This window comes from Electrona antarctica (genome assembly GCF_951216825.1).
Source record: "Electrona antarctica genome assembly, chromosome: 21".
NCBI lineage: Eukaryota > Metazoa > Chordata > Actinopteri > Myctophiformes > Myctophidae > Electrona > Electrona antarctica.
The window spans coordinates 8614302-8640598 of record NC_136802.1 but is presented as its reverse complement, the minus strand read 5'-3'; the positions used below and the strand labels follow the sequence as shown (position 1 = coordinate 8640598).

Below are 26297 nucleotides of genomic sequence, written 5' to 3'. Positions count from 1 at the left end.
GTGAAGAGGTGTGGCATTATTACTCACCATGGTAACCATGGTTACTCATGTATACTTGGTAGTGAGTAACGGGACCCAGGTGTGCAAGGGGAGGAGCCCAACAGTTTTTGACCGTGGCAGCTCACAATGTTGTGAGCACATTGTAGGTGTGCCATTTTTTAGCAGATCTAGGGATGCTAGGGTTCATTTGATTAACCCATTTAGACCTGAGGACGATTCTACAAATGTCTTCTAAATCCTGACATTTTTCAGAAAAAACCCATGTTTCTCTGTCAGTTGTTCTCAAACATTTTCTTGTGAAGGACCCCCAAAATTATATGAAATTCCCCATCTGAAAATATGCCGTTCCAGGGACCCCCCCAGAGGCAAAGATTTGAGGTAAAAATGTTCGCTCTGAAAGAATATATATTCAAAAGTCTGCGGCACATTTTCACGATTTTTCAAAAATAGCTGATCTACAAGCTCGTAGCGCGGCACTCGGTGCCGCGCTATGAGCTTGTAGATCTGCTATTTTTCAATAGCTAAAGTATAACATAATGCTTAAAACACCAGAAGGGCTTCCTGCCCAAAATGGGTTTAAACATTCTTCATGATGTAGAATGCCTGAATTCTGAGGCCAGCCTGTTTGTCTCATATCCATGCCTTCCTCTCCTCTCCTCTCCTCTCCCTCTGTCTCACCTGCGGGGTATCATGCCATGGAACCAGCATGGGAAGGCTCCGTTGCGGGCCACCTTCCGGGCCTGGGTCTCCTTGAACCAACGGATGGTGTTGCCCCTGTTCTTCCTCCTCCTGGCTCGCTCCTTCTCTCCCTCAGAACCCACCAGCCCCTCTAGGTGAGTGTGCAGCTCCAGGTCGTTGTCAAACGGCATGGCCTGGAGAGAGTGAGAGAGAGAGACAAGATTGTACAGTATATATTCTATATATCAGTGGTTTTCAACCAGTGGTCCTTGAGGGGGTTGCAGGTGGTCCCCAAATAATGAGAGTTGGTAACCAAATGGACCTTTATTAGATCTTGAAACCAAATGGAACCATACATACGGGTCCATTTGGTTTCATTTCTAACTTCTGACATCATCATGTGGGTCTATGGGGGTTTTCCATAATTCCATTATTATGATGTATGACATGAGACATCAGTAGTGGCATCCAGTTTTATTTATTTGTATTGTTTGAGTGCAAAGAGACAGATAAATGACAGTCAACAACACAACAGGTGTCCATCTTGAACTGAGCCGGGGAGGTTTCGATTACATGATCTACAGCAGGGGTTCTCAACCCGTGGGTTGCGACCCCTCGGGGGGTCGCCAAATTATTTTAGGGGGTCCCCAAATTATTTTCAAAAAGAAAAAGTTTTATTTTTTTTTCACGATTTTTCAAAAATAGCAGACCTACAAGCTCGTAGGCTGAGCTTGTAGATCTGCTATTTTTCAATAGCTAAATTATAACAATGCTTAAAACACCCAAAGGGGTTCCCGCCCAAAATGGTTTAAGGTTATTGTAGCAGTCAATTTATATTGGGGGTTGGGAGGGGGCGGGGCGGGGGTCCCGAGATATTGCCAAAGCATTTCCGGGGGTCCCCGGCCAAAAACGTTGAGAACCCCTGATCTACAGCAGTGGTTCCCAAACCTTTTCGTGTCAAGGACCCCCCAAAATCAACATTTATTAAGCCACGGACCCCCCATTTGAAAACATATGCCAGTGAACCAGATAAGGGAGGATTTCTACGGCTCTAGCACTGATTCCGAAACATTAATTTCATGGACCCCCAGTTTCACACGCATTATGCTACGGATCCCCGATTTAATGGCATTTCTATCTCTGGTACCCCAATTTATATTGTAAAACCACTGTAAATTTAACTCATAGAGTGTACAAATGGAACCAAATGGAACTCCCTCAAGTACCCCTAGGGGACCCCGGACCCCACGGGAACCCATGATCTACAAACATTGTGTGTTTTTATTTACCCAACTTGTTTTCCTTCATATTAGACAAATATGAAACCGTTTAGTTTGAGGGAAAACTAAACAATATAATGAACATTTTAGGAAAAGGCTGTGTGTAGATCTTTAGACCCACCTCAAACTGCTTGCTGCGTGGGCGTGGCACAGGAGCCTTGATGTCGCCCACAGCAGTGAAGACGGAGCGAGGCCTGGGCTGAGGCCTCTTCCTTCTGGGTAGAGGCACCGGGGGGGAGACTGGCACTGGGGAGGGAACATGAGTTAGAAATATAGAAATAAATAATAATCATCTCCTTAATTGACGTCACAGCTATTGAAATGAAATAGTATGTGTTAAAATGGGTTAAAACATTTTCTTTTACAATATTGTGTTGAAATGGTCCCATTATTAAGGTCCCCCCACAATTTTTCAGATTTTTAGCGGCGTTTGTCCATCAGTTTTCCGATACAACCCCATTTTTTTTTAGGATATTTCCATTGGGAAAAAACCCTAGTCTTATATTCAACACAATAGGGTAACTACATTTTAAAAGACAAACGCTGCACAGTATAATGAGTATATACAGTGACTTCCATCCGCTCACTTTGGTTCTCCTGCTCTTCATCCTGATGAATACTCATTTCCTCCTCCTCTTCTTCCTCCTCCTCCTCCATCTCTTTTCTCCTCCTCTCCTCCTCTTCCTCCCTCTCTCTCTGGACCTGTGCTTTCCTCCACACCTCCGCCAGCAAGGCCAGGTACTTCCTCCTGCAGCACAGAGCACGGTAATCTGCAAACACCACAAAACAACTCTTATACAACCTTGTATACCTGCGAAACCTGGAAGAAGATTTTGTAACTGTCGTTTTATGGCATCAAAGGAACAAGTAACAAACTATACCCCCCCCCCCCTCCCCCCCTCAAAGGAACAAGTAACAAATTAGCAAATCTTCAAACACGACAAAACAATTCTTAAATAACCTTGTACACCTGCGATAACTGGAATATTTTGTAACCGGCATTTTACGGCATCAAAGGAACAAGTAACAAACTATACCCTACACACACACACACACACACACACACACACACACACACACACACACACCACAGACACACACACACACACAGACACGCCTCTACTTTGTCTTGATAACATAACATTTTGCTATCGAGTTTGTTTCTCTATGTTGTGTAGTTGTGTACAGTCACTACAGTACGTTGGTGGTGGTTCTTACTCTTCTGAATGATTGTAGCTGCTTTGGCCAGCTTTTCCAGCAGCGAAGCAAATTGTTCTTGGTGCCAGTACTTGAAGAAGAGACGTGTTGACCTACAACAGCAGCACACAAAACAAAATTGTTATTCATTCAATTCATACATTAATGAAAAAAGGTCTCAATGCCTCGTCTGTAGTCAATACTGAGGACTTGAATACAACTGACAAAGGCTTAACTTACCCACACTTCCAGCCATGGATTTCAGTCGTGTTCAAAATGGACATACAACTATATAAAATAAAATAAAAAAACAATACGGAATTAATTCAAGTTAGGGCTCCTCTAGGTACGTAGGTCTAAAGCCAAAACCACACCATCGGGTCGGGACTCGGGACACAAAATGGCTTTTAGGTTAAACCACACCTAAAACTCATGGAGTTGTGTGGTGTATTATGAATCATAACATCTGCATTACTACATGGTTACTACATGGTTAGTCACAATTGTACATATAACTCTAACCAGCCTGATCCATGATCCAGTGTCTCACCAAAGTAACTGACTAAAACGGTCTAAAGGCTATCTGTAGGTAGGGTCAGCGACCACAGGTCTTGGCTTAGCAGCTGTACAAATACCTAGGCTATTCAGGAAGACCACCTGGGGCTTCCTGGTTGACCTGGGCCAACCTTTATGATAGGAGGCTACAGTGACTCTAGGCATTCTATTATTATAGTGCCTGTCACAAGTGGGGGTCTTTGACTTAACTGACACACACACACACACACACACACACACACACACACACAGTGACACCCACATGTTAGAATTGTATAAGATGGGACACAGAAGAGTTGGAGGAGGTTGGTTGGTTGGTTGGAGGAGAACGGAGAGGACAGGCTTGGCCTGGCCTGAATGCTGTATGGAATCTGATGCTGATGACTTGATGCGTGTAACTTGATGTAACTATGGGATATGCCTTGATTGAATAAAGAAGGACTTTGCCTGGATATCGCGACTCACTTCATGCTATATTAAGGAAAATAAGGTTATAATCCACAGACCTGCTTAGTTCCGATTCCACAAAGTGGCGCCCGGCGTGGTCTTGATGACGTGGAGGGATATTCTACGGCACGGAAACCGAACCTGCGAAGGATCTGTGGATTTCCCTAAATTTTTCTTTTTTTTTTGGAGTGAGTTCTGCGACCCCAAGACTGACAATGATGCTGAGACGAGTCTGTTGTTGAGGCCTGGTGTTACGTGAGGACTGAGGAGTGAGCTTCTGTTAGGGAGTTTAGGAGTTTGAGTTGAGCGATGGTGTGTGCATGGTACAGTATGATTGTGGGCGTATGTGCTTTGTCTGTCTGTTTGTGTCTGTGGGTCTATGTTCATATTATGTGTTAGGGCTGGTCGGTCATCATTGAGCTGTGATTGAATGCCAAATAGTTCTCACTTTAGTCCATTTGTTGCTATTTTAATTGTGCGGTCACTGGTAATTTTGGTTATCATGGCTGTATAAATTGTTTTTTGGGGGTGATTTGGCATTTATTCTTGGTTCACCGGTGCTCTCCTGGTTTACGGTAAAGGGGGACAGTGTCTGTGTGTTTCTCTTCTGGGGACACACACGCTGGGGGGTCTTCCTTTGTCTCAGGGCATGGTAGTGGGGAGAATTTTACTTTTTATTTGGGTGGTTTAATTTGGGCTGGCTTCTGGTATAATTTTTTTCTTTTGGGTATTTCTGAAACGTGTGAAACATGTTTCAGAGGGGGGAGGAATATAGATATTAAATTGGGGATTTAATTCAGGTTAAATTGGGTTTAATTTGGGGTTCAAGCTTAATTTAGAGTTTAGTATGAGAATACATTTCTCATTGTAAATCATCACAGTTAGGATATTTCATTTATCCTTTGTAAAATTAGATAGGTTAATTTGGATGGTTAAGCATACAGGTTTTTTATTTTAGTCAAAGAAATATAGCCTGCAGGGGTAATTTGATTCTGGGACAAAACAGTTGCTTAGATGTGAATGAGGGAGCGATTGAGTGCATTTGACGCCTGTATGGAGTGCATGCAGGGGGGTCAATCTCTTCCCTCAGTCAGTGATTTGACTTGCTAGTCTAAAAAGAAATATAGAGGCATTTCTATATTTCTTTGTCACTGTCAGTAGTTTTCTCATTTCTTTAATTTACATTTTCCTGTGTGGATGGTGTGAGAGAGAAAGTATTACATGTTTTTACATGAGTTTGTAGACTATCTACTCATTCTTTGGGGCTAGTATGCAAATGAGTATGCGTGTCTGTGTGAGGTGAGAGGAGACTGCAGTCAGAGTACAGAGTGTATCACCCAGAATTTATGACAGTGAGTGAGATTATCTACAATTTAGTAGTTATGGCTTCCACTCCAGTGCACATTGTGCAAAACAAATTCTCATCTAAGAATATTCCCAGAATTTCAGAAAAATGGCATCAGATTCAAGTAAAAATAGGTCGACAGCTGAGAACGAGTCATATTGACAGTGAGGACATGAGCAGGAAATTGTTCGTACCATTGTCTCCTGTGTCAGTACTGCCCGATGAGAAGATTTCCGCTGATTGCAGCACAGACAACCAGTGCATTGACACTGAGGATCACAGCAACAACTCAGCACAGACTGAGGTGGACAACAGGGACGTGAGAACATCTGAGCAGTCAAAACCTGGGCTACAAGCAGACTGTATTAAAGAGGAGCTGGGATCGGTCCGGCGCCTGAAAAGGGACTTGATCAGTGAATTGACTGTGTCGACGAGGGCACACAGACATTTTCTGCGTATGATTGAGACGCAGTTGAATGAACTTTCAGTGAGGGAGAAACAGTTGATCGGTGATCTCAGTGACAAGGCTGCACACAGCCACAGTTTACATGGAGGTGATGACATCTACAGAAGGACAGCAAGCCCCAATCCGGCCATGAGCGGCAGCAACCTGTCACAGGAGGAAGTGAGGGGGGACGCTGTCATGATGCTGAACTCTCTTGGTGAAAGTCTCACCGTTCTTCGTGGGCAGATTTTTGTGACAGAGAATATTGAGCGGGAGAATATTGATTCAGCCGATATTACGTACCTGGCGGAGCGTTTGGCTGGATTGGCTGCTCAAGAAAAAGACTTGGTTCGATTGTACAATGACCATTCTGATGCGTTGAAAGAGCTGGAGAGCAAACACTGCCGTGACAGAGCTGCTGGACGCACGGAGAAACGTGTGTTACCGAGTCACGACAGGCAGAGTGGGAGTAAGAGGAAGTACGTCAACAAAAGTGATGAGGATTTTGAACAGGACAGCAGTGATTGTGAGAGCCATTCCGGCACTCGCACACGTTCAAGCCGGAGACGTGTGAAAGACTCCAGGGGGGCCTTGAACGAATGCCCATGCAGATCAAAGAGGCCCACACCTGACATTGATGATAACTGCCCCAGGATGCTCCCGATGCTGGGGAAGGGCAGACATATGGAATACAAGCCATGGGCGTCCGTCGACATGACTGACATTGTGCGTCAACTTCCCCTTTTGCGGGATGGTGCGCACCGCTGGATATTGAAGTTTGAGGACCTTTTGACTGGGACAGAGCTAAATGTGGGTGACTTAAAACAACTTCTGGCAAATCTGATTGACATAGACGGCCTAGATGACATTCTTGACCGTGCGGGACTCAGACTGTACGCAGGCACGACGGCTGGAGACGCAGACCTTTTCTTGAGTCACAGAGGAGCACTATGGCGTGCGCTGAGAGACTTGTACCCCACTGAGGTGCATCCGGATACGATTACGATATCTCCGCTGGGGGTCTCCGAACCGCCACGTAAATATGTCGCCCGCGTATGCCAGGAATGGATGGATGCCACAGGAAAGGACCCTGAGCGTAATGATTTTGAATGGTCTATGGTCCACTCAAAAATTGAACAAGGTCTTTCTGAGAAAGTCAGGGCCAATCTGCAGACAGTGGTTGGCCTGGCGAAATTGCCCCTTGCTCTGTACGAGGATCACATTGTACACTGCGTTGGACGTGCTCGCAAGGAGGCAGATGAGCAGGAACAAAGTCACACAGAAATGGTTCGACTGCTGACCAAGACCCAGTTGGAGGTCGCACAACAGATCATACAAGCGGCTGTCGTGACAGCTGGGGTTGAGCCCCAGGCGGCTCCTGACCTACCCAGTGCACCCAGGGTTGACAAGACTCAGCCCGAACAGTTTCATCCACATAATCCCAAGCCGAGTGGATCACGTTATTACACAGGCTGTTATAGGTGTGGCGATGTGACGCACTTGCAGCGTTTTTGCACGGCTGTTTTGCCGAACCGTCCGCTGCCACAACAGTGGGAGAGGCCGCAGTGGGAGAACCCGACACAGCAGAGATGGCAACAATGGGGATGTCAGCCACCTGTGCGACCCTATCAGGGGGCAGTACAGCCACAGACACGTCACAGCCCGGAAAGCTGGAGGATGAGAGGTGTTTGCCATAAATGTGGGATATATGGTCATTTTTCTGGACAATGTGATCAGAAACCACAATGGGAAACTTTGAGGGAAGTCAAGTTGACCGGACCTCATGGATGAGAAGGACAGCTAAAGGAGAAGTGCCATGCTCTTCTTTTGACAGTTGACTTGACACGCCCCTCTCTATTGAAATGTGTGTGTGAAAGGGGACACCGCCTGATTGAGTGCATGAGTGAGTGAGACGAGGGGGGTCCCTCTCCCCTCTCTGTTCGACTGTGTGAGTGAATGAATGATTGAATGTACTTCATACTAGACTTACTTCAAAAAGGTTCTAGCTAAGTCCGGTGAAATATTGCTAGTAGGAGCCATTCTAAAAGTGATAGTTAAATGAGTAAATACATACAGAGCTACGTGTGAGGAATTGCAATGACAATTTTAGCATGCTCTGACGGAATGTGCTTTAGGGGAAAGAAGGGGGAGAGAGCAATTTCCTTCTCACCCTAAAATAAATACCTTGTTTAGTTTCAGATAACAGGGAGAGGGCTTTAGGGACCTCCTGTGGACCTCCTGTCCTGTCCTGTCTTTACCTCCTACCTCTGTTTGACCCGCTGTGAGCTGTTTATTGGGGGTGCTATTTAGAGAAAAAGATGGGAAGAAAGTCTGCTTTTGGAGTCTGATGTCAACAAGTAGATCGCAATTAAGGACTACATTTGTAAGGGTGTATTATGGTGTGAATTTTAAATATTGGTTTTAGTCCAAAGTGTCTGTTTGTGTGTAGGCTAATGGAGGCGACGGCTGACAGCCTTACTACATAACGGTGATCACAGGAATTCGCCACCCTGTGTTCTGAGCACAAGACTTGCTGGTAGCATACTGAGGGGGATTTGACCCATATCTCCAGGAGTGGAAGTTTTAACCGGGGGATCTAGACCCACGGTTGAACCTTTCAGGGTTAAAGAAAGCAAGCCCCCCAGCTCAAAACACCTGTCCATCAATACGTTTGGTGACTGTCTTGACATCAGTGAATTTAGTTAGTTCAGTGACACTATTTAGGGCCCTCATTTAATAGTCTCATTGTAATCTCTCAACACCATGGTTATTACATTCCTTTGCCATGCCAGAACTAGGGAGATTAGCAAAAAGAGTGAGATTAATGCCAGAGAGGTCATCTTAGTGACCAGTAGCTTGTAGTGTCATCAATATCCTAAGAAATGATTGGGGATATTTGTAGTGGGAGCCTGTATCCTTTTAATAGGTGTAAAGGAGAGGGACATCATGGATCATGGATTCCTGAAGGTGTCGAAAGTGACATCTGACTGCACCAAAAGACACCTGAATCAGCTTTTACCGTCGGAAATCAACAGCAGGTGACTTTCACAGACCTGTGTTCGCTGCAGGAGTTGTCGGATTGAGCGCTATTCTGCGGCTACGGCCCACGGGCCCACGCCAACATGGTTCTCCTTCTGCTCTGGACCAAGGAGAGGTCCAAGGGAGACCGTTCCAAAGTTCATGATACAATGGAGGAAAGGAGCGTTTCAATGCTTCTGCTGTCATGATTGACATGGCTAGGCAAGAAGTTGTACACTAGAGCCTTGTGAATGCTCGAAGGGAGTTCTACTGTCGACTGCAGTAAGCTGTAGTTCACGTGTGCTGAAGCGTATGGTGACAACAGTTTGCTTCAAACCTACAGATCTGAGAGCTATGTGCAAGCTCTGAGAATCAAGAAGGATTTCCCAAGCGTTTTTATTCTGTAGGCGAAAAAATAATTGTGGGAACCATTTCCCTAGCGCGTTGAACGTCTGAACAATTTGCGTCATGAAAAAAAAAAAATCGCGGTTCATCTGAATTGTGATTAATGTTGGGAAATATTGTATTCTGTTCTGACAGGTCAAAGTAGATATAACAAGGTACTGAAATAGTACTGTTTTAGGGATGTTTGTTTTTATGATTAACCATTTAGTCATGCTATGAGTGTTAACTTTTCATTTACAGGTATTTGTATGTAATCAATATAGGAATTTGATTTAGTCTAAATAGGATTTCAGTTAAATAAGGAGTTTAATTTCTGTTTTAAATATGGTTCAGTTTCAGGTCTGTCATACGAGAGATACAACGGAACAGGCCCCATGCTTGTTCGGTTCTAATTGGGTACAATATAGGTAGTTAAAAGAATGCTCCTGTGTCCAGGGGGGTCTATAATAGTTAATGGTAATAATATGAGTTCATTTTAGATAACTTCCTTAAGTATCACAGTGAAATCCAATTAAAAAATGAGAATTATATTCTGGTTAGTAATACAAATGTTGTTAAATTGTCAGTTAAAATAGGCCTACATTAGGATAATGAGTTAACGTCAGAAGATGTGAGTGAGTTGGTATTGGAACCTGTATACACATGCACTAAATTGACTCGTCTGCCTGGGGAGGCAGGGTTCACAGGGGTCGCCTCTGTGTGCTTGTTTATATGGGTGGAACAGACCAAAGTACTGAACATTACCAAGTACTGAAACAGGATGAAGTAACCCGTAGGCTTTAGGTTATCGAGTAATATATTGCAGACAATGTTGAACTGATGGAGTCAGTATAATGTTACTATGTTAATAGTCACATATAATATTGATACAGGTTGAAACTCACCATGAGTATTACATGTTAGCTCTTAGTTTGTGTGCAACTTTCCGAGTGTCGGATGGATGGTTTCTGCAGGGCCATTCATCCATTATTCCATGAAAGTTGCTCACTAACTAAGAAGGGGGGGAGAAGGGAATGTTATTCTTATTACAGGGATCAGCCTCTCTCACTGTCTAACAGATGTCAAATAACATAGCTTTTGATTTTGTTCATTTTGTTTTAGGTTTGATCATACTAGTTTAGTTTTTGAGTTTTTGTGTTAACTGTTTCAGTTTCTGAATAGTGTCCAGGGGGGAAGAGGTACCTACAAAAGGGGATTCAGTTTAATTTGAACATTTGGGGATTTTTGGGGAAAAAGGAAAAAAAGTGAACATTTTTTGGAAAATTAATATTTTGGGCAAAAGTTATGATTCATATTTTATACTAATAGTATTAAGGACTATTAGTAGGGGGGAATATGTGGTGTATTATGAATCATAACATCTGCATTACTACATGGTTACTACATGGTTAGTCACAATTGTACATATAACTCTAACCAGCCTGATCCATGATCCAGTGTCTCACCAAAGTAACTGACTAAAACGGTCTAAAGGCTATCTGTAGGTAGGGTCAGCGACCACAGGTCTTGGCTTAGCAGCTGTACAAATACCTAGGCTATTCAGGAAGACCACCTGGGGCTTCCTGGTTGACCTGGGCCAACCTTTATGATAGGAGGCTACAGTGACTCTAGGCATTCTATTATTATAGTGCCTGTCACAAGTGGGGGTCTTTGACTTAACTGACACACACACACACACACACACACACACACACACACACAGTGACACCCACATGTTAGAATTGTATAAGATGGGACACAGAAGAGTTGGAGGAGGTTGGTTGGTTGGTTGGAGGAGAACGGAGAGGACAGGCTTGGCCTGGCCTGAATGCTGTATGGAATCTGATGCTGATGACTTGATGCGTGTAACTTGATGTAACTATGGGATATGCCTTGATTGAATAAAGAAGGACTTTGCCTGGATATCGCGACTCACTTCATGCTATATTAAGGAAAATAAGGTTATAATCCACAGACCTGCTTAGTTCCGATTCCACAGTTGCATTGGTGTGGTTAACCTTAAAAAAAACGTTTTGTCCCGACCCGACCCTTTGGTGTGGTTTGGGCTTAAGATCCCCATCTAAAAGACATTTTTGTCATGTATAGTATACATGACCCCCGCCCCGCCCCCTCCCGACCCCCAATATAAATTGACTGCTACAATAACCTTAAACCATTTTGGGCGGGAACCCCTTTTGGTGTTTTAAGCATTGTTATAATTTAGCTATTGAAAAATAGCAGATCTACAAGCTCATATCGCGCCACCGAGTGGCGCGCTATGAGCTTGTAGATCTGCTATTTTTGAAAAATCGTGAAAAAAAAATGAAAAAATCTTTTTTTTTTTTATAATAATTTGGGGACCCCCTAAAATAATTTGGCGACCCCCCGAGGGGTCGCGACCCACGGGTTGAGAACCCCTGATGTATACCATTATTAGAAGAATAATGGTATTAAAATTATATAATAAATGTAATAATAATGAAAAACCACCTACCTTTCCTTGTTTACTGGTAAACCTGGCTTTATAAGCAGAATGTTGTACCTGAAAACAGAAGGAGTGTAATATATTTACAGAAATAACCGCTATTAATCCACATTCTAAGAAGAGACACATTAATGGTAGGCGTAAAAAGACACTGTGAGGTCAATATAACCATGCTAGGTTTGATGCTAGTTGTTTGTTTCCAGATGTACCTCTGGGAAAACTCCTTGAAAGAAGGTCTCCAAGAGAAGCCATCTCTCCGAATCCTGATGGTCTCCAGAAGGCCGTTGTATCTTAGCTGGAGATAAAAGATAGAATTGTGCCTTTTATAAAAATGATATATTGTGTTCCTACAATTAATACCTGAAGCTCATTTCAATATCTTGATTTTCAGCTGCTCTAGTCTGGGGTTTAATCTGATTTGAATAATAACTTCTTCAGAAATGACCCCAACAGATGGAGGGTGACTTGCGTCATAAACATTATATACCATCCGGTTTACCATTTGACAGATATCGCTGATGCTTATTTATACCTATTTATATCCCTATACCAAATATTCACCAACAATAGATGACCTACAAGCTCACAGTGTGTTGTGTTGAGCTTGTAGCTATTTTTGCCAAATGTTCGCCCCCAAATAGAGATGCTATGGGTAAGTGGTTAAAATATATCCATGGCAAAGAAATATAGCACCCAGTTCAGATTTGAAATGCAGTCGTTTAGTTCATGACTATAGAGTGACTTTTGATTGATACTTTATTAGTCAGAAAAGACATTAAAGCTAAAAGGATAACACAAAAAAGAGTGGCAAATCGAGTGGCAAACTGAGTTTAACGTTGTTTAATGCAATCAGATAGGACTTTTCTGTTTGGATACGTGCTGTCAAGGCCAGAAAGTCGTTTTTTTGCCACGTAGGCGTTCCCACATAACTTCCGGGTATGATGATGATAACAAGCTTATCGAGTACCCGGTATCAATAAGCTTTGGGCTTATCAAGCCTTTTATTGAGCATAGTGGTCCATGTCGTCATGTTTTAACAATCAAGAGGCGATCAAGAAATAATATCTAATCACCCATGCTGGCACAAACATGTTGGTCTAAAAGTGTATTGATAACTGCCAACCAGTGCTGCCCGGGTAAACAAAGGCTTTTATATATTCTTCAATATTATTTTCCAAAATTAAAAAGGTCAATTGCCTTCTGTCTGTTAGAAAAGTACTGTATTTGAAGGCCCTAGTAAAAGATACTGGTTCTGTTCAGAATTTATTGTCGTCTTCCCAAAAAATAATAGAAAATGCTCGATAGTGGGCTCGAGAAGAACACGGCTCGATAAGCCTGATCAATAAGCTGCTCGTTATCAATAAAACTTAACGAGCTCCATCCCTAGTCATGTGCATTCCCTCTATTCCAGCTGTCCCCAAACCTTTTTGACCGTGCACCCCCTGTTTCCTCCTGACCTACTGTAGCTGACGCACACCCCTCGTATTTGCCGAAAATGATAAAAAAAAATGTATATGATTATGGCAAATAATCACAGAATGTCACTGCACTGAAAGACATGCATCTGCTGTATACTCCCGCAGCTGCTCTATACATCTCCTTACAACAGTGTTTTACCAGATTTTGCCTTTTGTGCAAAATAACACCATAAAACCGCCATTACCCTTTTCATGTCACGCACCCCCGGGCCTAGAGGGAGTGCGCGCACCACAGTTTGGGAACCCCTGCTCTATTCTATAGTGTACATGACATGCTAGCAGAGAATTCACTAGATTCCTCCTACCACTGTACCACTCCCTGTGTGAACATAATAGTACATGATTCCTCCTACTGTACCACTCCCTATGTGTGTGGTTTGAACATATTAATAGTACGTTAATTAGAGGCTTCCATTCACCTGTTCCATGACAACTTTGCTGTCCAACTGGTCTGGCAGCTTGTTGACGTTTGGTTTGATACAGCGAATAAAGTGAGGACTGGACGCAAACATCTTTTCCATCAGGATGGCTAGAGATTGCTTGGACAAAAAGGGAAAGAAAAGCGTTGGTTACGTGCCAATAATGATCCCCACATGTGTCCCTGCTAAGCCTGTACATTTTGGTCAAGTGGGAGGACGATTTTATTTTAGCACCGGCGGATTCGTGTCTGCTCCCCAAGTTATCCGATCTACAAGCCCACGTATAGAACCCTAAAACGTTGGTTTGGAACTGAAACCAACAAAAATGGCCACCGGTTCCGTGAAACCGCCAACAGTTCCAAGAATCTAGAACGGAACCAGTTCTAGAACCAAAGTTCTTTTGGTGGATAAGGGGCCTGTCTGACCTACTGTTCCTCTCTCTGCTGAACCGGTGCCAACCTGTAGGAGTCGCTAGTGCATCAATTCTGCCCCCCATGTCTAATGCTCCAACAAGTCAAACAGTGTTCTGAAACATTTTCATGTCAAGCACCCCCAAATTAATGGGGGTATACAAGCTCACAACACTGGATTCAAACCCCTAGTCTCCGTGGTGAAGGCCAGAGATGCCCCTCGGTTTTAACTTTCAGAACAGAATGTCCTCCCACACCGTGCAGTCGCTATGCAAGGATTTAAGAAAATGTGTTGGATGTGTATGGATTATACTGCAAATACCTTAAACTGAGCTCCTACAGAATGTTTTCTGGTTGAGTTGAAGTTGTCATCCGACCTCTGGATTGCCTGAAATGTAAAATATATAGACATAGATTTGTATTCTTTACTTTACTTAAGATAAATGGGAGAGTGTACTGTAAAGAGTCAGGCAACTGATGGCACAGAGAGTTGATTGATTGAATATTTATTAGACAAAAAAAATGCAAACAGCACAATGTACAGTCAGGCATTTTGGTTAAAGGGATTTCCGAAGAAAGACCTTGCGGCTTTTGTTAACAGAAAGAGGAAATTCTGCCCATGAATCTTGTCATTTGACACATGACGGAAGTCGGATTTAACGTTGGCTTCCCCTAAGTGACACGCAAAGAGCACAGTACATAGTGTGCAATAACTGCCTACTGTTAATTATTAATTGTACAGTACATAAAATGCACCCACTGGTTGATCCAATACTCCTTTTTGCTGCTAGACCCTCTATTGGTCTGGAGTAGTTTCTAGATTCTAGTTATTGCATACATTGCACAATATGTTGAACTGCTCATTTCATACTGCATCTACATGCTGTACCACAGGGGTTCTCAACCCGTGGGTCGCGACCCCTCGGGGGGTCGCCAAATTATTTTAGGGGGTCCCCAAATTATTTTCAAAAAATATATATATATATATATATATTTTCACGATTTAAAAAAAATAGCAGACCTACAAGCTCGTAGCGCGCCACTCGGTGGCGCGCTATGAGCTTGTAGATCTGCTATTTTTCAATAGCTAAATTATAACAATGCTTAAAACACCAAAAGGGGTTCCCGCCCAAAATGGTTTAAGGTTATTGTAGCAGTCAATTTATATTGGGGGTCGGGAGGGGGCGGGGCGGGGGTCCCGAGACATTGCCAAAGCATTTCCGGGGGTCCCCGGCCAAAAACGTTGAGAACCCCTGCTGTACCACATGAAATAGAATCTCCGATCTTCACCCGACTGTTTAGTGTTTACCTTGGCTTTTCTTGGCATAAGGGTTCCAGTCCTGGAGATGGTTGCTGAAAAGAATATAGATTACATTACTGAAAAATAAATAAATACATTTAAAAAATAAAACAATATAAAGTTAACTACTTACTACCACTTCGAACATAGCAGTGTCAAGCTACAGTACAGCATTGCATCAAAATTCATTAACGCACGGTAAACCTACTACAAGCAACTGTCTGTGTGGCATCTAAATAACAAGTAACCTTTAATCCATCAAAATACTACAAATGTTACTTCACAGTTTTCAACAGCAACTAGAACCGACCCTTCCTTAGCGATCAAAAGAAGAAAATGTAACACTTATATAGCGTATCAGGGACGTGCAGAGAGTGTTAACCCATTTTGACCTGAGATCAGATTCTAAAAAATGTCTTCTACATCCTGACAGTTTTCTGAAAAAGCTATGTTTCTATGTCAGTCGTTCTTCGATTTTTCAAAAATAGCAGACCTACAAGCTTGTAGCGCGCCACTCGGTGGCGCGCTATGAGCTTGTAGATCTGCTATTTTTCAATAGCTAAAGCATAACATACAGTAATGCTAACACCAAAAGGGGTTCCCGCCCAAAAAGAGAGGCAGGGGCTGAAATTCCGTAAGAGGGCACTTTAGGAAGAAAATAGCCGATCTACAAGCCGATCTCAAGCCGATCTCAAGCCGATCTCAACGTGTCGCGCTGCGGCGCGTTGAGATCGGCTTGAGATCGGCTTGTAGATCGGCTATTTCCGGGCGCGACCCCGCACTCGTTGGCTACTGGAGATGCGGCGATGACATGGATTTCTAAACAAACTCTTTCAATGCAAAATGCTGAGTTCAAGATCAAAAGAGTTCAGAAAAAAAGCAATTATCGGGTATGGCATGGAAAGGAGAGGAGGGCATTTGCAGTTCTTTCATCATGTAGTAAATACTGCATTCGTGGTCTGGAGAGGGCAGTTGTTTTACAGACGCGTAAAAGGCCAGGGGGCTGAAGCCCCCTTTGATGTCTTATGTGTCCACGACTCCACGTCCCTGTAGCGTACGATCAAGGGCTCCTTCTCTCACCTGCGAAGAGGACACTGAGCAGGGGGGTGACGCTGTTGATGAAGAGATCTCGGATGCTCGCTGGAATGGTGTCTCTGTTCTTCTCCAGGAATCCCCCTCCGTTGTACTGCACCTGAGGAATTCAAGTCACATTTTAACTTTCCCATAAAACACTTAACAGTTGCCCTGGGTGCGAATCCTCTGGCCTCGGAACGGTCCCTACCTGGTATTCCTAATCCTTAATCCGAGTGAACTATGCCTAAACCTAACCTTAACGTCAGACAGTAAAACGTTGCCAAAACCCTAACCCTATTCCTAAACTTAACCTAAGTAAAAACTACCGGTATGCCTAACTCTAAACGTATTTCTAATTTTATCTTCAATAAAACAACTACAAGAACCGCCCCAGCATGTGGTTGGCGGAAAGAAATGGAAGGCAAGCGTGTTTTGGGGGTGAGCCACCGGTTAGCCACAGTGAGCGCACGCCACACGGTACTGTCCAATTTCAGCTGAGAAGAGACTCTTACCTTCCCCGCATAGTGGATGACCGTAAACAGAGGGCTGTGGCTCCGTACCACCTCGTAGTGGGCGCTGGTCTTGAACTTGTTGTTCAACTTGTCCACAAAGTTTCTGTCTGATGCCTAATTAAGACAAACGGGGGTAGAAACACAATACATGAGGTGTTACGCAGGGTTGTTTTATGTCGAAAAATATTCGTCAACTACCTTTTTGAGTGGTGCAACCACTCCAAGGAACAGCAATGTCCGTGTTAATGTGACTATGTGTGTGGCTATGTGACTATGAGTACCAGTAGGGGCAAAAGTGGCGCTGTTGTGCCAGAAACAGAGAGAGAGAGATAGTGCTGTACTGCTGCCTGCTAATGAGAGAGAGAGAGGGGGGGTTGCACCACTCGGTTCACACGGGTGTGATTTTTTTACAAAAACTAAATGGAAACTAAATGAAAACTAAGCTATGATGACAGGAAGTTGTACATGCACACATTTGTGCATGTACAACTTCCTGGTCTCAATTGCGCATGTTTCTTTCCTTCCATGGAGCAACATGGAGTCCACCGTACGGTCTTCGCTTCCTAACCTTATTAGAATATAGGGACTCAAACAGTTAATGTGCCGACCACATAAATAACAGTCTCTGTCTGTCGGGTGGAAACCTTGTATGTCCAAATCCGTTACTTTTCAGGATTCAAATTCAAAAGTGGCAGATCGACAAGTTCAAAACGCGTCGTCGATCTGTTACTTTTGATGGTTTTGTGTGACGATGTAGTATATGATCAAGTGGGGCGTTAAATTATGAAAAATGTAAAAAAAACAACACAAAAGGTTAGAATGCGGAGATGGGAGGTTTTTGCAAGACAACAGCAATATCCTAGGTTTGAGTCCTGCCTCATCACTCATTTCCTGTGAAGAGCAACAGGAAGCTCAAAGGCCTAAAGGAAATGCGCGTAGAGGAGTGGGTTTCAACCCTTTTCATATCCAGGTCCATTATTTCTTTGGCATTTGAGCCACGGACCAGGATTTGATGAGATTTAGCCTCTCGGACCCAAAATATTTTGTTTTCATTGGATAAGATTTTGTCCACAATTCCATGCTGTATTGTCTGTTGGTACCATTAGGAGAGATAACAGGCAAACATTGATCAAAGTAACAATTCTTCTACATTCTCTAATTGTGTAGACTTCTAAATTAAGTAATGCAGATGTTTAAGAACTATTTAACTCTTGAGAGCGTAAAATTAAACCAAATGGACCCTTATGGGTCCATTTGGTTTCATTTTACGCTCTCAAGAGTTAAAGATCTATAAGGGTCCATTTGGTTAGCAACTCTCCTTGGTGGTCATTGAGGGTTTTGAGGTCCCGTACCTGAGGAAAGGCACTCTGCTCATCCAGAAGAGACAGGATGCCAATAGGTTTTGTGAGAAAGAGGTCCTAAAAACAACAGAAAAGTCACATTATTAGGACGGTGGAGATGCCGAGAGTACAGAGTATATAATATATAATATCTCCCATTTCTGGTCAGTCAGAATATAAACAAAATAACTTCTTACCAGAATAGGCTTGTTATTTTTGAACGAGATGGCCTCCCATTCGATCCCTTCTTCTTTGTACTCATTCTGCTCCATTAGGAAGATGTGCTGCGGATGACACACATACTGGTTCAGGATCAACAAATACCAGTACATACTGTACATACAAGCTTACACCCAGAACGTTACTAGGCTACACAGACAGCATTTAGAAACCGGATCCTGTAGACTAAACGATTCTGGAAGTTAGGAATATGGGCTCAATTCTGTCACACAGAATATATAGAGTGTCTGCTTTGCAAGTCTCTCTGTATGACTATACGTTCATCTATAAAATGACAGGGTGCTTACTCTTTCAGAAGAACATTTAAGCAATATTACACGAGAGGGTGTGGGTTAACGTGATTATTGCCACGACAGGGATGCGGTGAGGAACGAGACGAAGTCGAGTTCCGCAAGCATCACTGAAGTGGCAATAATCACGTTAACCCACACCTTCGAGTGTAATATTGCAATTATACAACAGTTACCCTTAAAACTAAGAAAATCGCTGAAAGAATATATTTTTTTAATGACAGATGTAGTCACTAAGACCACAAATGTCCCAAGAAACTAGCTAGCCTAGCCACCGAGTTTGCTAGCGCTCTGGGAGAACAGAGCAGCTGAATTCTTTGTTTTGATTAGGTGGTGAATGGTGCTGGTTTAACCCACGGCTAGAAGGCTGTTTCAACCAATCAGATTGCTTCCTCGAAACGACCTGTGGTATAATTTGTATTATACAACTGGTCGTTTTGAGGAAGCAATCTGATTGGTTGAAACAGCTTTCTAGCCGTGCTTCAAACCACATTATTTCAACGCCTAATCAAAACAAACAATTCAGCCGTGCTTTTCTCTCAGAGCGCAGCAGACTCGGTGGCTAGGCTCGCTAGTTTCTTGGGAAATTTGTGGTCGTAGTGACTATTTTTCATTGAAAAATTATAATTTTTCAGCGATTATCTTAGTTTTAAGGGTAACTGTTGTATAATTGCAATATTACACTCAAGGGGGTGGTTTAACGTCATTAATGCACTTCTGCATTGCTTTCGGAACTCGTTCCTGCAGCATCGCAGGCGTGCATTAATGACGTTGGACCACCCCCTCTCGTGTAAAATATTGCTTAATTCATACATACTTACATGGTTAAAGAAGTACTGCAGCTGTTCGTTGGCCAGGTTAATGCAGAGCTGCTCAAATCGATTCACTGCAAAGTTCTCGAAGCCAAAGATGTCAAGGATGCCTGGAGGAGTGCAGGAGGAGGAGATGGAACACGGGTAAAATCACACGCTTTAATTGGGTATAAGGAGGAGGGAATGTAAAGCTACAGTTGGAGGCCATCGATATTGTCCTTTTCTTTTTGCTGAGGTTTGCGTGATCTGCGCAAAAAGGACAGTTAACCCATTTTGGGCGGGAACCCCTTTTGGTGTTTTAAACATTGTTATAATTTAGCTATTGAAAAATAGCAGATCTACAAGCTCGTAGCGCGCCACCGAGTGGCGCGCTACGAGCTTGTAGGTCTGCTATTTTTGAAAAATCGTGAAAATATTTATTTCAGAAAACTGGAGGATTTAGAAGGATTTTTAAAAGTTTTGAGGTCAGGCCTAAATGGGTCAAATGATAAGGGACAATATCGGTGGCACCCAACTGTAAGTTATACTTTATTGATTTGTATTTATTGATCCACATTTACTCGTTTCACACTCACCGATTTCATTGAGCTCCACGTCAATGTCAACATCGGGTGCCAGGAGTTCATTTACTTTACTGACAATCCAGCCAAACAACCGCCCATATGCCACCTTGGCAATGGAGTCTCTGGCATCTACATGGAAGAAAGCAAAAATAAAATCTGAAAAGACTGAAAATGTAATGATGGTGTTTTAGGCCGACCAGCTGAAGAAATCATGAGACCATTTCTGAGACCATTCATATTTCTGGAAGATGCTTCTAAACTTGTATTCTTTTTTTTTTTTTATAATATTTATTTTATTTGGAAAAAGCAGTACATGCTGTTTGGCCACTCAAAATAGCTAAACAGCATTGGCCACGCCTCCAGGTCTTAAGTTAAGTAATAAGACCTATTACTTATGAGACCTATTACTTATGACACAAAATACAGCCCACTGGCTCTTATGGAATCCAAATGACTTTAATGGATGATCTTTAATCCATGCATCTAAGATAACATAAGGGAATACTGAATCCATCCAATAAGAGGACATTGGGCTGTTTTTATAGGCCAAAACAAAACCTGGCATGAGACAGAAAAAGAATGAAACAAAACAAATAGAAAGTGGCATCCTGGTTCCTCATGCAGTTACACTGAACGTCAAATAGACACAGGCCAGTCGTCGGCAGTATAAACAATATCAGGGCTGCCAATTCTCACACATTGAGCGTGAGAATCACGCATTTCACGTCTTTCACACGCACTCACGCACTCACGCACTCACGCGTTGCTTGAAAACCAAAGCTGCAACCATTCATGATTATTGTAGGTGTATTTCTTTTTTTATGCTGTGTTCCCTATGTAATGTTATGTAAATGTATTCCACTATTTGATTGTCTGTTTTTCCGTTTTGTGTTTCTTGTGAGGACTGCGGATGAAAATTAGCAACTGTGCTATATCCGGTGTTTTGTGACGTCCATTAATAATATGCATTGTCCTGTCCAAATAAACAAAAATAAATTAAATAAATAAATAAAAATCGTTAAAACAGGCCAAATCAACGTTAAAAAAGGCCAATTTTTTTTAACGCATTATGACACTTAGTTCTCACTCCTGACATTTTCTGTAAATTGGCAGCCCTGAGAAATCTCTCTCTCTCTCTCTCGATTAGATAAATCACGTGAAGATGAACAGACCCTCTGCTTGCTGCTGGTTGTGAAGTCGTCGTATGGCCTCTCCTCTGGTGACTGACAGAGTACAGGTAAGACTCCGCAGCAACTCCTCTTCCTGGACGCCAAACTGACCCTGAAATCGCACACACGCACACACAGAACACACCATTTTTACTTCATATCCACTCATAAGATTCATAACCTTAACCCGAACCGTGTCAAACATGCATTTCTTTGACGTTAAGACCCAACCAACCAACCAACCCTAATTCTATCCCTAAAGTCTGATTCTTCAAACAGCACTGTTCCTCTCCCTGAATCCACTCTGTTCACACGTCCTCATCAGTGCAGAAAACTATTCCTTTTCAAATTTGCTTCATATCCTATTTTTTATGAAGTGTGGGTATTCCACTTCCCATTGTATCATTTCGGTAGACTGGGCTATTTTCAGTGAAGTAAATAAATCAGGCTTAACCCTTGAAGCTAAAATAACCCACTGCAGTAGTGTGGACCAGCAGATGTCCCCCTAGGGTGGTTTATCTCCATTTTTCAGGGCCATGTCATCATAAAACTAAAACAACATGTGTGGGGGCGTGTCCAAATGCACATTATTGGCTAAACCCACAGTCAAAAGAAATTGTGTCATTGTTTGGCCAAGCTAAATCTCTGAAGCAACATGCGATAGCCAGCTAGGTTCAGCATGAGAAGAAACCTAAAATACAATGCTGTCATTTATGTCCAAATATAGCCACGTTTGACCTTTTAAAAAAAGGTCTTTCTTTCTCTGATAAAGGAGCGGCAAGCTACATGTAGTCATGTACATGTGGCCTAGAGAAATACGTCTTAACCATCCATTGTCGTGAACAATGGGTTTGCATTCTTATCAGGGTGGAACAGATGTGGTTGAGACAACCAGCCTCGCTCCCATTACATTCTTATAGGCACTCGACTGCATAGATGGAGGGGATAGAAGTCGGCGCTAATGGTCGGATAATTTGCACCAACATGGCAACGAAAGCATGCCAACCCATGTGTACCACTACGGCTACAGAGTGTGTTAAAGCCATATATTACTAAAGCCATATATTGTCATTATGGGGCAAGTGAACATTTAGTTTAAAAAGGGTTGGAATGCAACTGCTCCAGTCTGGTCGATTTTTGTTGCACAAAGACCTGTTCTTGGGCCTGATCTGACAAGCCTTGCTCTGTTCTGCCAAAAAGATGGAAGGGAGGCTTTGACTTGTATTGGTATGAAGTTATGTTTGATAGAGAATACTTTGTAATTCATTTAAAAAGAAAAACATTCAGAAGTTTGTTCTATAAAAAAAAGTTATAATATTGCACACTGTTAAAAAGGCTTTAGACACAGGTGCGTTACAAATGAACGTAAAGAGAATTTACTATGATACAGAGACAGCATTTGGAAAGCGTATCTGTGTAGCCTATCCTTGCTGTGGGGTAGAAACTTCTCATCTCCATATTCTGACTTGTTTCATAAATTAATGCCCTAATTGATCTACGCTACATCGTCACAAAAAAGCACCAAAAGTGGCAGAACTACAAGCTCAACAGAGACGCTATATTAACCCATTTTGGGCGGGAACCCCTTTTGATGTTTTAAGCATTCTGTTATACTTTAGCTATTGAAAAATAGCAGATCTACAAGCTTGTAGCGCGCCACCGAGTGGCGCGCTACAAGCTTGTAGGTCTGCTTTTTTTGAAAAGTCGTGAAAAAGGGGCCGCAAATCTTTGAATATATATTTCAGAGCGAACATTTTTAACTAAAATATTGGCTTCTGGGGGGTCCCTGGAACAACATATTTTGAGATGGGGGTCCGTGGCCCAATAGAGATAATTCTGGGGGTCCTTGACATGAAAAAGGTTGAGCACCACTGACACAGAAACATGGGTTTTTCAGCTTTTAGTGTGCATGTAAACACAAACTTTGTCCCAACACAAATATGCCATTGATAATGAACAGCCAGTTTTGAGTGTTTCTGTGAACACAAACATTAAAAGCTGGACATTTCATCTCATCTCTAAGCCGGTTCATGGGGGTTGGTGTCCACATGCAGCAAGGAAGGTTTTGCTCAAATGTGAGTGTATGATAATTCCTTTCATTGATTTAAACAGTGAACAACAGGTAGTGTCAAATTACTACCTGCATGGCTGGAGACCTTGAATGTGTCTCGCTCCAAGCTCTCCTACACAGTAAAATTCATTTGAACTCTTTGACGGTGGGAGTGGATTACCCACACGTCGTATAGGAGAGGGGGGGGGGGGATTTGGAGAGGAACTCTTTTCTGCACAGGGAGGTGAACAGAGGGGAGTCGGGGAGTGGAAAGGCAGCGTTGCATTAGTTCAACCTCCCGTTAGTCCCACCATTACTTTCTTTTCTAAATCTTTTTATTCAGGAGCCCAGGGGCAAGTATTAAACAGACATATAAAATATAAAAATAAAACTCAATCCCCTATCCCACCCTTCCCCCACCCACAATCCCAAGTCCCACCATTACTAACACTACTAGCACGGGTGATTTGTAACCCGCAGCACAAGTGACTTGTAAACCGCAGCACGGGTGACTTGTAACCCGCAGCACAAGTGACTTGTAACCCGCAGCACGGGTGACTTGTAACCCGCAGCACGGGTGACTTGTAACCCGCAGCACGGGTGACTTGTAACCCGCAGCACAAGTGACTTGTAACCCGCAGCACGGGTGACTTGTAACCCGCAGCACGGGTGACTTGTAACCCGCAGCACGGGTGACTTGTAACCCGCAGCACAAGTGACTTGTAACCCGCAGCACGGGTGACTTGTAACCCGCAACACAGGTCGGACTAACGGGAGGTCTGACTTAACCCATTTAGACCTGAGGACGCATCTGTGTCATATTATAGCTTTTAACCCATTTTGGGCGGGAACCCCTTTTGGTGTTTTAACTAAGCATTATGTTATACTTTACTTGTAGGTCTGCTATTTTTGAAAAATCGTAAAAATGCGGCACAAATTTTTGAATATATATTCTTTCAGAGCGAACGTTTTTTTTATTTCGACGTCAGGCCTGAATGGGTTAAGGGCACTAGGGCAGTGGAAAAAGAGTGGAAAAAGAACAATATGCTGCAGAGCTCCTGCGGTTTCACAAGCCAAAATCTCAATTTGAAGTTGCTGACGTCTGCTATTATGCTCTAGTACACACTACACACACACACGCACACACGCACGTGCGCACCCACACAGTTTGATGCACAAAGAGCTGCCAGCTACTAGGCCAGCTCTCCCAACGATTCATTCTGCTTCATCTACGCCAGACACCAACAAGCCACAGCATGTTGGTAGTTATTTTAAGATGGCTCACGGCCCAAACATAACAATACCGTATACTAGGCTATCTTTTCTATTCTTTTTTAAACTTTGGACGGATAATAATAAGGCTTTACCATATCAAATAGTTGCCACTTTTGTTTAATAACTTTGTGGTGAAAGACCATAAATATGAGAGATTATATCAGAGAAATAAAGAAATGACATGAGTCAGATTCAAACCCAGAACATTGTGAGTGTTAGTAGTGTAGCCTCGGCCCGTCCCCCCACCTGTGATCGTGTCCACGCGCGTCAGCCAAGAGCTAGACTTGACTGACCCCAGGCAGGTAAACGTGCTGACTACGCTCAACGGTGCTAGTCTGTGCCGCCTGGGATACAGAACCCATACACACCGCTGCCACCGTAGCCTCGGCCGGGAGGCGAACCAGGGACCTCGTATCAACAAGCCGCGTACGTTGCCATGGCCCGATAGGCAAGTAGTAACGCAGCCACCTATAGGCTACATTAGTACAGTATCCATGCCTGAAAAGCACACACCCTATGAAGTGCTGATTTGAGGAGGCATGTTATGCAAGAAAACTAAATTCTTCATCTTAAACCTTAAATGGAAAAACTCCCACTATACCCCATCCTGAGGTAGCCTCAAAACGAAAACAAATCATTTAAACACATGAACCCTAGCGTCACTATTCTGGTCATGTCATAATAGCTGAACATTCTGCAAAACTTGCAGATCTACAAGCTCATGTAGAACAACTATTTCCAGCGCAGTGGAAAGTATAGTATAGTATAGACTCCTCGGACAGCTGGTCATCTACAGCAGGGGTTCTCAAAGTTTTTGGCCGGGGACCCCCGAAGATGCTTTGGCAATGTCTCGGGACCCCCGCCCCGCCCCCTCCCGACCCCCAATATAAATTGACTGCTACAATAACCTTAATAATAGAGACAATACACCATATAATAATACATTAATAAATAAATACTGAAACCAGATATAATCATTAGGGAGGAGTATGCATGATGTACTATGTGTACCAAAAAATAATAATAATAAATAATTTGGCGACCCCCTGAGGGGTCGCGACCCACGGGTTGAGAACCCCTGATCTACAGTATAGTAAGTATATCTTTTGGTTTATGTGCTTGATAAAGTAAAACTAGAAAGAGTTTTTCTATTTCTAGTTTTTATTTTAAACAAATGCTCGGTGATAATGTATCTCTTTAATTAAGCACGGTGACAGATGGTTATTTAACTCTGAGAATGCAAAAAAAGTAATCCAGAGGATTTCACGATGCAGTGAGTGTCCAACCAGCATACTGTAAATGAGTCAAATCAGAACACAGCCAGTCTACAGTATGTGTTCTAGACTACTCTATCTGTCTAACAGGACAATAACAACGAAACAAATGTTATTCCTAGATTACTCCCAAGTCCCAACGGGTGGACGAGGAAATCATAACTCTCAACAATTTCCTGCTTCCTTCCCGGACTTCTTCTACATCAGCTACAGCTGCTGCAGTGTTGCTAAATATGGACAACGCCTGTACAGTTCAG

At 42.9% G+C, this 26297-nt stretch overlaps 1 protein-coding gene and 1 long non-coding RNA gene across 2 annotated transcripts in view; one reads left to right on the top strand and one right to left on the bottom strand.

Annotated features, from left to right (window-relative positions):
* Positions 1 to 26297, bottom strand: part of LOC306913632 (myosin-IIIb) — a 46243-nt gene that overhangs the window by 5837 nt on the left and 14109 nt on the right. The window contains exons 9-25 of the mRNA XM_079490424.1: positions 21445 to 21553; positions 20285 to 20401; positions 19719 to 19819; positions 18565 to 18651; positions 18380 to 18445; positions 17028 to 17141; positions 16522 to 16633; positions 15451 to 15494; positions 14464 to 14529; positions 13732 to 13851; positions 12044 to 12129; positions 11844 to 11891; positions 3396 to 3443; positions 3177 to 3268; positions 2546 to 2728; positions 2080 to 2204; positions 679 to 872 (exon numbers count right to left, since the gene is read on the bottom strand). Of these exons, the coding sequence (XP_079346550.1) occupies positions 679 to 872; positions 2080 to 2204; positions 2546 to 2728; positions 3177 to 3268; positions 3396 to 3443; positions 11844 to 11891; positions 12044 to 12129; positions 13732 to 13851; positions 14464 to 14529; positions 15451 to 15494; positions 16522 to 16633; positions 17028 to 17141; positions 18380 to 18445; positions 18565 to 18651; positions 19719 to 19819; positions 20285 to 20401; positions 21445 to 21553 (1712 nt within the window). The remainder of the gene's footprint in view (positions 1 to 678; positions 873 to 2079; positions 2205 to 2545; positions 2729 to 3176; positions 3269 to 3395; positions 3444 to 11843; positions 11892 to 12043; positions 12130 to 13731; positions 13852 to 14463; positions 14530 to 15450; positions 15495 to 16521; positions 16634 to 17027; positions 17142 to 18379; positions 18446 to 18564; positions 18652 to 19718; positions 19820 to 20284; positions 20402 to 21444; positions 21554 to 26297) is intronic.
* Positions 704 to 26269, top strand: LOC306913633. The gene is made up of 4 exons (XR_013788581.1): positions 704 to 833; positions 2688 to 2723; positions 21420 to 21509; positions 26163 to 26269. It is a non-coding gene; the product is annotated as an uncharacterized lncRNA (long non-coding RNA).